Raw genomic sequence first — 12,280 nt, 5'->3', positions numbered from 1 at the left:
TCTCTGCTTTAGCCCCGCCCCTCTGCTCTCTCAGGACGCATAGAGAACACACCCCCTCCTTCAGCTCCAACTGTGGCAGGCAGCTCATAGAGACCTGACTTCAGTCTCAGAGCGCTACACCTGCTCATTAGACTTAATATAGCCGATGGAGGAGCCACGCAGTAGTGAAGACCCCGCCCTTGGAGAGGAGAACTCTCTAGTGGGGTGTACTGAACTGTGACTCTCGCAGTCTAGAACTGAAACACAAGGCAACAATCAGCAATTTTGAATAGCAGAGAGCCTTGGTAGTTTTATTTGTTTATGAAATAAGGGAAAAGACACAGTAAAAATATGGCATTTTGGCAAAATAGATTTATTTTATCATGGCGGAGGAATAGTGTAGCATAAAGTGTTCAATAACTTATTCGCCTTGATAGAATATTGTTGGCGGGGGGGCACCTTAAAAGTTGGGTATTTTGATCCACTTATTCTGCAATTCCAAAATGGGCATTTATGAATTGAATGAAACATAAAGGCTTGAAGATCCTTTGAAGGCTGACTAAAACTCAACCATCGTAAGTGTGTGGAAAAATATGTGTGAAGAGAAACGTCCTTTGTCACAACTGCTGGAGAATATAACTCATGTTCATCGTAAACTTAACACAGTCCCTTTGATACTGCAGTCCAAACTGTTACACTAGGTCTCAGTTACATAAAAAACTTTAAAATGACAGCTTTAAAAATGTTAATGAGGAGCTTCATTGTTCTGACTTCTGTCAAGAGAATTGACATACCATCACTTGAGTCAGAACAAGATAATGATGGATCTGTCCCACTCATCTTAATGTCCATGTTCTAATGTTATTTTTTTATTTGGTTGTTGATTTGTTTATTTATTTGCAGAAGCCATTTTTGCAGTCATTCTGATGGGTTTGGCTTGTCTGAGCAGCAGCTCTGCCAGAGAATTCCAGAGAGTTCATCCTCCCCTCCCCGTTCCTCATCAAAATCCCAAGGACACGGCAGTATAATCTCCCCTCCCGAGTACGACGCCATTATAGCATGGAAAGGTTTGCTCTCTGAACTCCCTGGTCTAAGGGTTTAACATTTTGGCAGCGTTTGATGTAGTCTGAACTCTGAATGGTACCGCCTCCTCATAAAACATTTTAAAGATGTTGGTTAAGCAATGAATCATATTTAGGAAAATGTTACAGCGCCACCAGCTTCACCTTAAGAGGATTAAACATTGTTGTAATGTAATAAAAATGATCACGAGATTCCTTCTGGTTTTAGTCAATATAATAATGTACCTATATTTAACAGCTGGGGCCCTAGAAACTACTTCTGTCTAATTTTTCTACCATAATTGACATGGAACTCAGCAATTAGTGTATTGACCACCTGAACTAATAGTGGATCAGCTGGGATCCAGCATTCACCCAACATAAAGGACCCTTTCAACCTCTAAAATGAAGCCAGTGATGAGAACAGATTATGGCATAATGGTGTCCTGAAGAAGTTAGATTAAGTGTGGGATGTTAGATTCCTGTATGGATTAAAGATTATAATGAAAGCCTTTTAAAGTTGAATGGACATAAATTGAACGTTTTTTCCTGTGCGAGATATTCCCCATTTACCCGTATCTAATTTCTGTGGTTTTTTTTTTTGCATTTTTGGAACCGATATCCTCATTTGAATATTCCTCTTGGTTATTCAGTACATTTTCCATTTGGTAGCACAAATGCTCAAGCATATTAAATAATAAGATCATGTATTTACATAAAAATCGGAATGTAAAAAGTTATGGCGTTCAATATGTACAATAACAGATAGGCATCAGAGTGAATTAGCTGCAATAAATTATCATAAAATAGACCTCTGTACTTTTTACATGGATAAAAACCTCTTTCTGAAAGAAAATGTTTTCATGGAGTTTGTCAATCCCAGCCAAAGTCTTGCCCGGTCATGTGGTAAAACTGTTTGTTGAATGGTTTGTAGAAGTCTCGTAGCTGCTGCACCACACTGGGCTGAATGTTTGGGTGGGTGCGTCCTTTGGTCTTGCCCAGGCAGTGGGGCTTGCTGTTGCTTGCTGGCTTTTTCAGGCAGGGGAAGCCCTTCGCCGGGTTGAAATGGAAGTGTTCCTCCACGACCACCCTCCTGAGGCCCAGGAAGTCCTGCACGCGGGCCATCTCGCCGGCGGGGTCCACGATGAGCTTCTCGCCGCTCACAAAGAGCATGTGGTCCACGGGGAAGTAGAGAAGCCATCGCTCCAGGTGCCGGGCGTACATGCCGATCTGCACGGCGCTCCACGTGGCGTCGATCTGGCCGGCCGTCACGTTCTTGAACGTCAGGCTCTCGAAGGACGGGATGTCGGGCTTCTTCGAGCGCGTCTGAGTGTAGTCCGAGATGGCTCGCGTCACCGGGTCACGCACCACCACGATCAGCTTGGTGTCCTTCGACATGGCATGGATACGACCCGGAACCTCTTTGGTGACGAAGTAGCTGGGCGTCTTTTCCATGGTGATCTGCCCCTCTAGAGTCTTGGGCATGAGCTCTCTAGAAGACAGGAAGGAGGGGGGGGGGGGGGGCATTAGCAGAGGAACATGGATGTTCTAGCATCCCGTGCACAGTTCCCAAGATCCTGCAGGACAGCCCTGCTGTGCACATGTTCACCAAAGCTCCCAAACTGCAGGTGGAACCACAGTACATCAGTGCTGCCTAGAACACTTGGCCTTACATCACAGTGTCAAATCAGAGTTTGTGCGGAGGACGGGCAGCACGGGTGTTCGCGCTGACCTGCCGGCTGAGAGTTTGCAGAGGCCCAGAGATACACTACATAAGTCATCAACGTCATATGAAGCCCAGAGCTTGGATAACACATGCCTCATAGTTATATTTGGCTATGGTAGAAAAGACAGACATCACCTTATGCTCTCTTTAATCCCTCACAGACTCCACTTAATCCTCCTTTAATGACATCACCCCTGTCCGTCCACTCACAGGGGAAATAAGAACCAATTCAGTCCAAAATGTTAGAGTTTCCACAACGTAGTTCCTTGATTTTTGTGACTATTAAATGTGCAGCAAGCTTTTCTTAGCAGTTCAGTTTTATGTGCACAGCAAAATTCTGCTACAAACATATTGTAAATCTGACTAACCAATATTTACAACTGCAGAACCTATTGAAAGAGACTTTTGAGAAGTCTTCTACCAGACCTCTTCTGTATAAAATGTATGCTTTGTGCCACTGGCATTCAAGCGAGAAACGTTTAGATTCACACCAGCAATCTGAGGTTCGGTCCTGTGGGTCTGAGACACATGAACGCAGACATAAACGCAGGCTGACACAGGAATGGTGTGCATGTGGGGGGCTACTTCAGCCACCAGGGTCAGACAGGTCTCTTTAATTGGTCAATTAGCCCTTTAACTTCTGCCTGCACTGGGGGACGGCTGTACTGGGGGACGGCTGTACTTGGGGACGGCTGTACTGGGCCAACTGGGAATTAAACAGATGTTTTCCAGCATTAGGCACTTACGTGAGGCAGAGGCCACTGGTAGACAGGGTAAGAGAATCACACACACACACACACACACACACACACACACACACACACACACACACACACACACACACTATCTCTCTCTCTCTCTCCTGCTCCATCCAGCAACACAATACACTCCACGGCACAGACAGACTGATACATAAATTGAGCATGGTGCAATACATGAACAAAATATCTAGCTGTTGATTTCAAGGAATGCCTGATGATTTATATGTGACATGCAATCCCTTACCAAAAAGAAGTTTATTCAAGTGTACTATGAGTATACTTATTTTGTACTAAAACTGAGGAAGTATACTTGAAGTTTACTTTTTATAAACTATATTTTAGATACTTAAGAAAAGTATACTGAAGTATACTTGGCTTATACTGAAAAGTATAAACAGAAGTCTAAAACTAAGTACATTCATAGTATAGTCTTAGAATAGTATACTGAAGTATACTTGGCTTATACTGAAAAGTATAAACAGAAGTCTAAAACTAAGTACATTCATAGTTAGTCTTAGAATAGTATACTGAAGTATACTTGGCTTATACTGAAAAGTATAAACAGAAGTCTAAAACTAAGTACATTCATAGTTAGTCTTAGAATAGTATACTGAAGTATACTTGGCTTATACTGAAAAGTATAAACAGAAGTCTAAGACTAAGTACATTCATATTTATACTTGTACTTTACTTTTTACATCTTTTTGCCACAAAGTACTAATACTTACTATATCTTGCTCCAAGTGCATAATAAGATCAAGTCATTGAGTCATGCTTAACTTTTAATTTATATATTAATAGTATAATTCTGGAGTTTAAAATGTTATGTTTATGTTAACATTTTTACAAGCATATGCACAAGTTCTGCTTTACCTGTCACACTACAGCCCCTGACCCCTCCCCTTTGGGCGTGTGTTTATGTTGTCTATGTCTAGTCCTCTGTGGATCTTCATGAGTTTGGTTGTGTCTGAGTGTGTTAATTGGTCTCACCTGTGGCTCGTTTCGTGATCATTATGTGGTTTGTCTATTTAATGTGTGTTCGCGCAGTGTCCGTCGTTGTCTAAAAGCTATGATTCAGTGGATGGGGAGAAGCTAATTCTGTCACTGGCCTACAGCGTCAGAATAATCTCAGCAAAAGGAACTGAATGGTCTTTCACTGTGAGACCGGGGTGGGGGCACATTAAACATCTCATCTCTCCTTCTCCCTCAGATCTGCATCTTCATCGGAGAGACGCTGCTGTTTTTGAATTGGGCGATAAGCTAGAGATATACTACGCGTTCGCGTACGCATCATGGCTGCTTCGCGTATCCTGCATCGGTTTGGCGCGTAGATCTTGCACGTCCTCCAAAAGTTAACGCGGCGTAGCGAACAAGGCTGGAAACATACTTGCTGTTTGCCCATGCGTTTGTGTAGACAACGTTCGAGTACGCGTCGCGTTAACTTTTGTAGGACGTGCAAGACCTACGCGCCAAACCGACGCAGGACACGCGAAGCAGCCATGATGCGTACGCAAACGCGTAGTTAACAGCATGTATATCTCTAGCTTAAGTCTACACGTTTCTGTGTGCGTGTTTGGATGTTTATCGTGTCAATAAACTGAAAGTGACGTCAGTCAAGAGGGATTCTGTGTCTCATCCTTCACCACGACCCCATCGTCACAATAAGCTTACTTTTAGTATAGTTGTAGTACAAAATAAAACCTAAATGTAAACTAGTTGTGTACTCAAAGTTTACTATTCTTACACTTAAAGTATACTTAACAGTGTACTTTCATAAACTAAAAACTAGACTAGAAGTATATAACTAGTAAACTAACAGTATACCTGTAAGTTTACTTTTAGTATAGTTGTAGTACAAAATAAAACCTAAATGTAAACTAGTTGTGTACTCAAAGTTTACTATTCTTACACTTAAAGTATACTTAAAAGTATACTTTTATAAACTAAAAAGTGGGCCAATTTAGTCCCAAGAAGTATTGAATTAGTAAACTTACCAGTATACTATTAGTACATTGATATTAGTATACTTACTACATAAGTATATTTCCCAAGTATACTTTAAGTTTACTTAAAAAATAAACTTTAAGTATACTTTTTTTTGGTAAGGGATGCTGTTCAAACAAAATGTTGGCTAAGCTAAGCTAAGTGAGTCTAAAACCAGAGTGGTTTATCTGAGTGCGTTTAGATTTTGCCTTTGAATTTTGACAGTGACAGATTGTTCCATAAAAAATTAGCCCTGGGGCTGAGGGAGTAGAGCAGACAAAGCTCCCAAATACTCTCCAGAAACTGAGATTACAACTGACATGTTTATAGGCATTAGCTGGCAAAGCCTCTAGTAATCTGTACTGCAAAGCAAACTGTAAGAAATTACTTTTCACTGTTTAGTAGCAGTAAGGAAGAATAGAGGAGAGGAGAGGAGAAGGGACGGGAGGGGAGGGCAAGGGAGGAAAGGGGAGGGGAGGGGAGGAGAAACTCAACTGGACCTTGAGGAGTAACGGTGTGTGAACACATGGCATGCGTTAAGCATCTCGGTTTCACACTGAAGACAGTGTAGGGCATAGCCTTATGTAATCTTATAACCTCTCTGCAACCGTATCACTATCACAGAGGGTAGCAAACACACGGGAGTAATGTGTGAAGCATATGGGAGAAGAGGTGTGGTTCAACACTAACCATCTCCATCTCCTGGACACACAGGCAGAGCTCTGGGGAACCTAAAAATGTCCCACTTAGTCCCTGAGCAAACACACGTGGTTCAGGGGTACATGAATGATTCACCCAAACAGGCAGGTATAAGCTGAAGACTTGACTGGGAAGATATAGGAACCTTCCACGATGCTATCACTTGTCTAGCATCGTAATGTAACGTACTTTAGCGCAAGTTGAACGTCTTGCTAGTGACAGAATACAAGCTTTAAAAACAAAACCTAACACAGATTAACAATAGTAAACAGAAAATAATTCCTAAAAGGGGAAGACTGCACACTACATTACTGTAACGTCAGTGTTGTAAAATGTTACCAGAACGAGGAAGATTGAAAGTCAGTGTAGAGTGAAAAGAAGAAAGGAAGAAGGGGTTGTGATTGAGAAGGTAAACACAGCAGTGTTTGGAGGTGAGCTCCGCCAGGCATAAACAACCCACCACGAGGACGCTAACACACACGGCGTCACACCCAGCCAAAGCACAGAGGGTTTTTTTTTCTGTAATCGTTGTGTTGTGTCTTCAGGGGGTCGGGGGGCACGTTGTGCAGGTCTTGATCCTGAAAAGCTGGTGTTTGAAGGACTGTCTGTAAGTCCCGTGTTTATATTGGCTGCTATCGGTCGGGGCGTTCAAAGGCCAGAGCTGGTGCGTTTAATCCTGTCGTGTGAAGTGCTCACGGAACGCTCTAATGAGACGGGGAGAGGCTGGAGAGGCACTTGTAATTTACGCCAGAACGCAGGTCGTGTTTGGTGACGGCTCGTTGAACACCCAGAACTGACTTGCGCGTATGAAGGAGAGTTTGTAGTCTTCTTGTGGCTGATTTTAATGTGTTTTGGAGGTAAAGTGAGTCTGTAATTAGCAGAGAATACAATGTAGTGGCACAGTGCATATAAAGGAAGGTGTGTGTGTGTGTGTGTGTGTGTGTGTGTGTGTGTGTGTGTGTGTGTGTGTGTGTGTGTGTGTGTGTGTGTGTGTGTGTGTGTGTGTGTCGCCTTGGATGGAACATGCCTTTCTTTCTCAAACCACACTGAGGAGGAAAAGAGGTGCTGGTATGCAGACACTTCAAATAATCTGACAGTTTCTGTGAGACATGTTCCAGACCTGAATCAAAAACTGGATGGGGGTGCTGTGGGTTCCTTTCATGACAACAATATGTCTCCTTATCGTGTGCGTGCAGCTCGTGGTTCTTCCTGTAAAACAGCGACCGGCTGCGTCGGCCTCACAGTGCTTGAGCCAGCAGATAAAGGGAAAACTGTGCATGGAACTAAAATGACCAGTGAGAGGTGCCCTCACACACCTGGGAGAGGAGGATTAGGGAGAAGGATTCACGAGACAGCCATGCATGCTGTCAAACACCAGACCCTGTTGTTTGGCTGAAAGATTAGACTTCAAAAGTATTACAGGATGTTTTCTAAGGGGAAAAGATGTAGTGCGTTTTAAAAGCTTTGGTGGATGTGTGGATGCATAGTTCAAACTAAATTAATAGTCATAATATTAATAATAGTAATAATAGTCATCATCAGCGATCACCACCATCATCTTATTTGCATTGCTTTTTTAACATTTTTCATTTTGAGTGCAAAATCTCAAACATCTTTACATTAAACGCGTGAAGCAAAGTACATGAAAAGGCACATTAACAAAATAATACTACTACAAATCATAAAATATTACAGAAACTATAGTAAAACAAAAGACCAAATGTATACATGAGTCTAACAAATATGTTTCTAGATTGAAACACACGTACAGACACTACACTACTGTCCCAGATCTTAGAACATCTTTTTCCAACAGGGTTGCACGTGATCCTGGGGATTAACAGTGGGCCTGTGTCATGTGAGTGATGTGGCACAGTTGTTTATAATGCTTCATAAGGCCACTTAGATATGTCAGAACTAGGCCATTATTGGCTTTGGAGGCAAAACACAAGATGTTTTATCCAATGTGTGTATAGAGGGTACAGCCAAATGGTTGTATTTTCTGGAACAGGTTAGATAAAGACTTAATCTTGGATTAAGTTGTTCCATTACATTATTTATTGAAATTTCTCCTTTAGGCTACATTTAATCCAGGTCTCTATATAGTGCATTAAAGTTCAAGATGTAAAATTCTTAAATTCTTAATTAAAAATTGAGTTGTAAACCACCAAACTTTGCCCTTACAAATGTGGCAACATATGTCCAAAAATCCATTTCCTAGTATTTTATAAGCTTCACAGTAATCTGTTGACATTTTCCTCCCTCAGACTAATGTTTAGTTCAGCATAGTATCAGTAAAACGAATCTAAACCTATATGTTCAGAAAAGGAGCAACTTTTCCCCCATGAGACCAGGGAAATGTCTGCAGTTCCACTGGCGTCTAGAATCAACTCCTGAGCTGAATCCATTCTGGGCTTTTTTTTTTAAGTCGGGGTTCATGCTGTGATCGTCAGAAAGCGTTCTCGTCCTCCTGAAGACATTTGCATACAAAGTGAAGGAAGAAACAACACTATTGCCTTTAATTGCGCGCTCCCTCTCGCCGGGGTTAATGTAGACCTCAGGGGCTCCGTCGTCTCCCATTCACAGCCCAGGCTGCCTCTGCCGAGTTCTCAATAGAGTCCCTCTCAATTTACTGCTGGCATCTGCTGCCTTCACATACACACATACACAAGCTCTCTCTCTCACACACACACACATACACTAGCACAGACGCACACAGAAACACGCACACAGACATATTGCAGCCCACAACTGAGTTCTCATACATCACCAGGAAATGTGGAAATGAACAAAGGAATATTATTGTTTCTGCTGTTTTTTTTTCATTTTGAATTTCACTGATTTTCTTTGCTGGGCATTTTTTACAGTGATACTGATGACCAAAGCCAGGAGAACTCCACACGTGGAGACATCTACGGCCAGATCTGGAACCTAGACAGACATCCGGTGTGTTGCTGGACGTTTAAAATATCATGAAAGTCAATTCCTGCAACACGTAGCCCTGAAAACACCTGCTGGGCTGATCCATTCCACGGGGGGCCATCTCCGTGTTGGTCCAGCAGTGCAGGAAGAGATGACCACCTCCCTCCAGAGGGGAATGGCTCTCCAGACTGCCTTCTCCACCCTCCACTCTCCACCTCACTATTAGCGAGTGGGACTCCCAGGACAAAGGCAGCCATCCTGGATGAAGGCTACGTGAACGCTCGGGCGTTCATCCAGCCTTGCGGAGCCAGTGGGCCATCACCCTGCGCTCTTGTACAGGAAGTCCTCTACCCCAAAGATCTCAGCATCCCCCCCATGACTCCATTTCTCCATCACCTCCAAGTTCATATATACCACCAGGCTGACTTGCACATGCTCGGTGGCAAGTGACGCAGCCTGGGATTGTCGGGAAGAATGGAGGGGGGTATAATTTTAGTCCTGGCGGGTGGTGTCGGGGACGTATGCTAACAGCCATTAGAAGGTTATTGCCGTGCGAATAGCCGGCGAAGGTCCGGCACTGACCCCTGTCTGATCTCAGGTCGGGGCTGTTTAATTAGCCAGTCAGACCGGCTCAGGCGGTGAGGCCATTGTTAAGACGAGTCTTCCCGCTGCAGCCCTGAACTTCTCTAGTGTAAGGTGCTTAGCATGGACCAGTGGGAGAACACACACCTGTTGCTCGGACCATTTCTCCTCCGGGTATCAACAGGAGCACGAGGAGAATGAAACGGCTATAACACTGGCACATGTGCTCCATCTGCAGCAGTCTAACGCATCCCCTCAACTGCAGCGAGATCTAAAGATTAATTGCTCGTTGCATTTGCATTACAGCTGCCTGTTTCACATGCCTCGGGAGGTCATGTATGCTGTTATATAAAAAAAATATATATGACAAGTTTCTTTGCTTTGTTCAGTATGACACAAGCGTACTTTGATGACTTACTGAGACTAAAGATTTAAATGCACTGTACTGTGGGCTTGTAATGACTCCCTATAAACTGAAGCCGGCACTCTTGTCCTCTCTCTACTGCTTCCCTCGCACGACTATAGTGAACAGAGAAATGCACCAGAAAAGCCTCGTGAAGTTTCCCATCGCATTAAAGTTCTGTTAGCACTAAACTCCATGAGACCAGTGCTAGCCACCAAAACAGATGCTCACTTTGTTCCGTCTTCTCGTTGCTACGGGACGGACGGCTGGTGGAAGACACGCCATCTGCATGACCAAAAATCCCAAGGCCCGTATTAAAGCACGAAAGGCCTGTAACTATATCACCTCTGTCACTACATTTACTACTCACTACATTCGTAAATGTTTTAAGATTTATGAAGGAAAGACAACTGATTCTAGATCAGCACTTATTGCGGTAAATATGTGCCCATGGAGGGATGGTAAGGGTCAGGCTCACTTGCAGCGATCAATGCCGTTGTGCAAAGAAAACTGCATGATTATCCATATTACACAACCACCTCTGTTTGTATACGCTGTGTTTGTCATAAGATCACAGAAGTTCAGTTTAGGTCTAGTTCAACATTAGCAGACTTTGCTCTGTATGGGAAGAAGTATTCTGAGAAATGGCCATGCTGTCTCTCTGGCTGCCTGTCTAAAAATACAGGCCACATAAGCACAATGTTCTGTATGTGATTCTACGTCAAATTTGTTTCTCCTCGTTAATGTAACCATGATACATGTCCCTGATAAAGTGATGCCTGCACATACAGTGATGCCTGCACATTTGAGCAAGAGTGATATTAGTTAAACGTTTAATTTTGAAAACAAATCAGATGGGTCATTCAAAACTTTAAATCATCATTAGCTCCCTTTATTACATAAAAATGAACTAACCAATTTTTTACCTATTTTGCTCGTCATCACTGTGATTTGTCTTTTGATTACTGTTTCAATTGATATAAAAAAAAGGAAGTTAAAAAAAATAGGGTTCAAATATACGTGTGAAAATATTGTTAAATAACAATTATTTCAGTTCAGGGGTGAGGGGTGGGCGAAAATTAAAGACCTGTTCTAAACATGGTATGTTATTTAATCCATTAGAATTAATCTGGGATATATAATTCGTAGTCAGCACAATGGCCATATGTCCAATGTCTCTTCACAGTCTTACGAGTTTAGAAAAGTTGAGGCGTAAAATCCAAACTGCCGTTATTTTAGGGCCTGTCATTTTATTCTGCAGAATTGCAGCGGCAATTGCAGGTTTTAATTCCCACCCTTAAAGGTTTACTCACCTGTACCACTCAAGTCCCTTATCGTAGTTGCGGTCGAAGAAGTGCGGCTCGGCGCCCACGGCCCGAATATCGGGATGCGCGCGGAGAAACTCCAGCAGGGCTCGCGTGCCTCCCTTCTTCACTCCTATGATCACAGCCTGTGGCAACTTCTTCGTCTCCGACCCGTTGACGGCACCTGCCGTGGTGATATCTTCTGAAGTCCTCTGCTCTCTCCTGTTTTCATCCCAGCCTTCCGCTCTGCTGTCAGCTTCGTTGTCGTTATTTAACAGGTCCCTCGACAGCGTTCCGGGAGACGGTCCGCGGCGGTCCATGTCCGGTTCTGCCTTGTCTTGCGTCTTCGTAAGCAGCTCCGCATCAGGGTCCAGCTCTGTCCTCTTTAGAGACGATTCGAGCACGAAACTTGGCATAGTAGAGCAGTAACCAATGCAACAGTAAAGCATGCACGCCCAGAGTGACAGCATGATGCAGAAAACGAAAAGTTTATTTTTCACCGGGTGAAACGAAACAGCGTAGGAACTATGACAAAGCAAGCTATATTCCATAGGACTGTCGGTTATGCATCAATGTTCTAGCATGCATATTGGCAAAGTTATTCGTTCTGTTATTCCCACGAAAATCCTCGAAACATGTTAGCATTCTCCGATGGAAGGAACGACAACTGAGTGAATTCCATCGAGATGCAGAATTCATGACATCTTACTCCATAGAGGAACTGGAACACGTAAAAGAGAGACTGCTGTCATACTTGTGCGCGCGCCTCATCGCGTCTGCAGCTCCTACAGAGAGGTGAGCAATGAATCTGGCGAGCGCTTCACACGAGCGTTCAGCTAGGGGGAGGAGTGATTATAGTT

The 12,280-nt window shown here is 43.3% G+C and overlaps 1 protein-coding gene across 1 annotated transcript; it reads right to left on the bottom strand.

The window, feature by feature from the left end:
• Window positions 1–330: 330 nt before the first annotated feature.
• hs3st3b1a (heparan sulfate (glucosamine) 3-O-sulfotransferase 3B1a) lies at window positions 331–12,218 on the bottom strand. Its single transcript, XM_076996773.1, has 2 exons — window positions 11,430–12,218; window positions 331–2,532 (listed from the first exon to the last, which is right to left on the bottom strand). The coding sequence occupies exons 1-2, from the start codon at window positions 11,969–11,971 to the stop codon at window positions 1,914–1,916; spliced, it is 1,161 nt and encodes a 386-aa protein (XP_076852888.1). The 5' UTR covers window positions 11,972–12,218; the 3' UTR covers window positions 331–1,913.
• Window positions 12,219–12,280: the final 62 nt, after the last annotated feature.

Source organism: Brachyhypopomus gauderio, chromosome 2, assembly GCF_052324685.1.
Source record: "Brachyhypopomus gauderio isolate BG-103 chromosome 2, BGAUD_0.2, whole genome shotgun sequence".
NCBI classification, from domain to species: domain Eukaryota; kingdom Metazoa; phylum Chordata; class Actinopteri; order Gymnotiformes; family Hypopomidae; genus Brachyhypopomus; species Brachyhypopomus gauderio.
The sequence above is the reverse complement of the archived record's forward strand: the minus strand, read 5'-3'. Positions and strand labels throughout refer to the sequence as shown.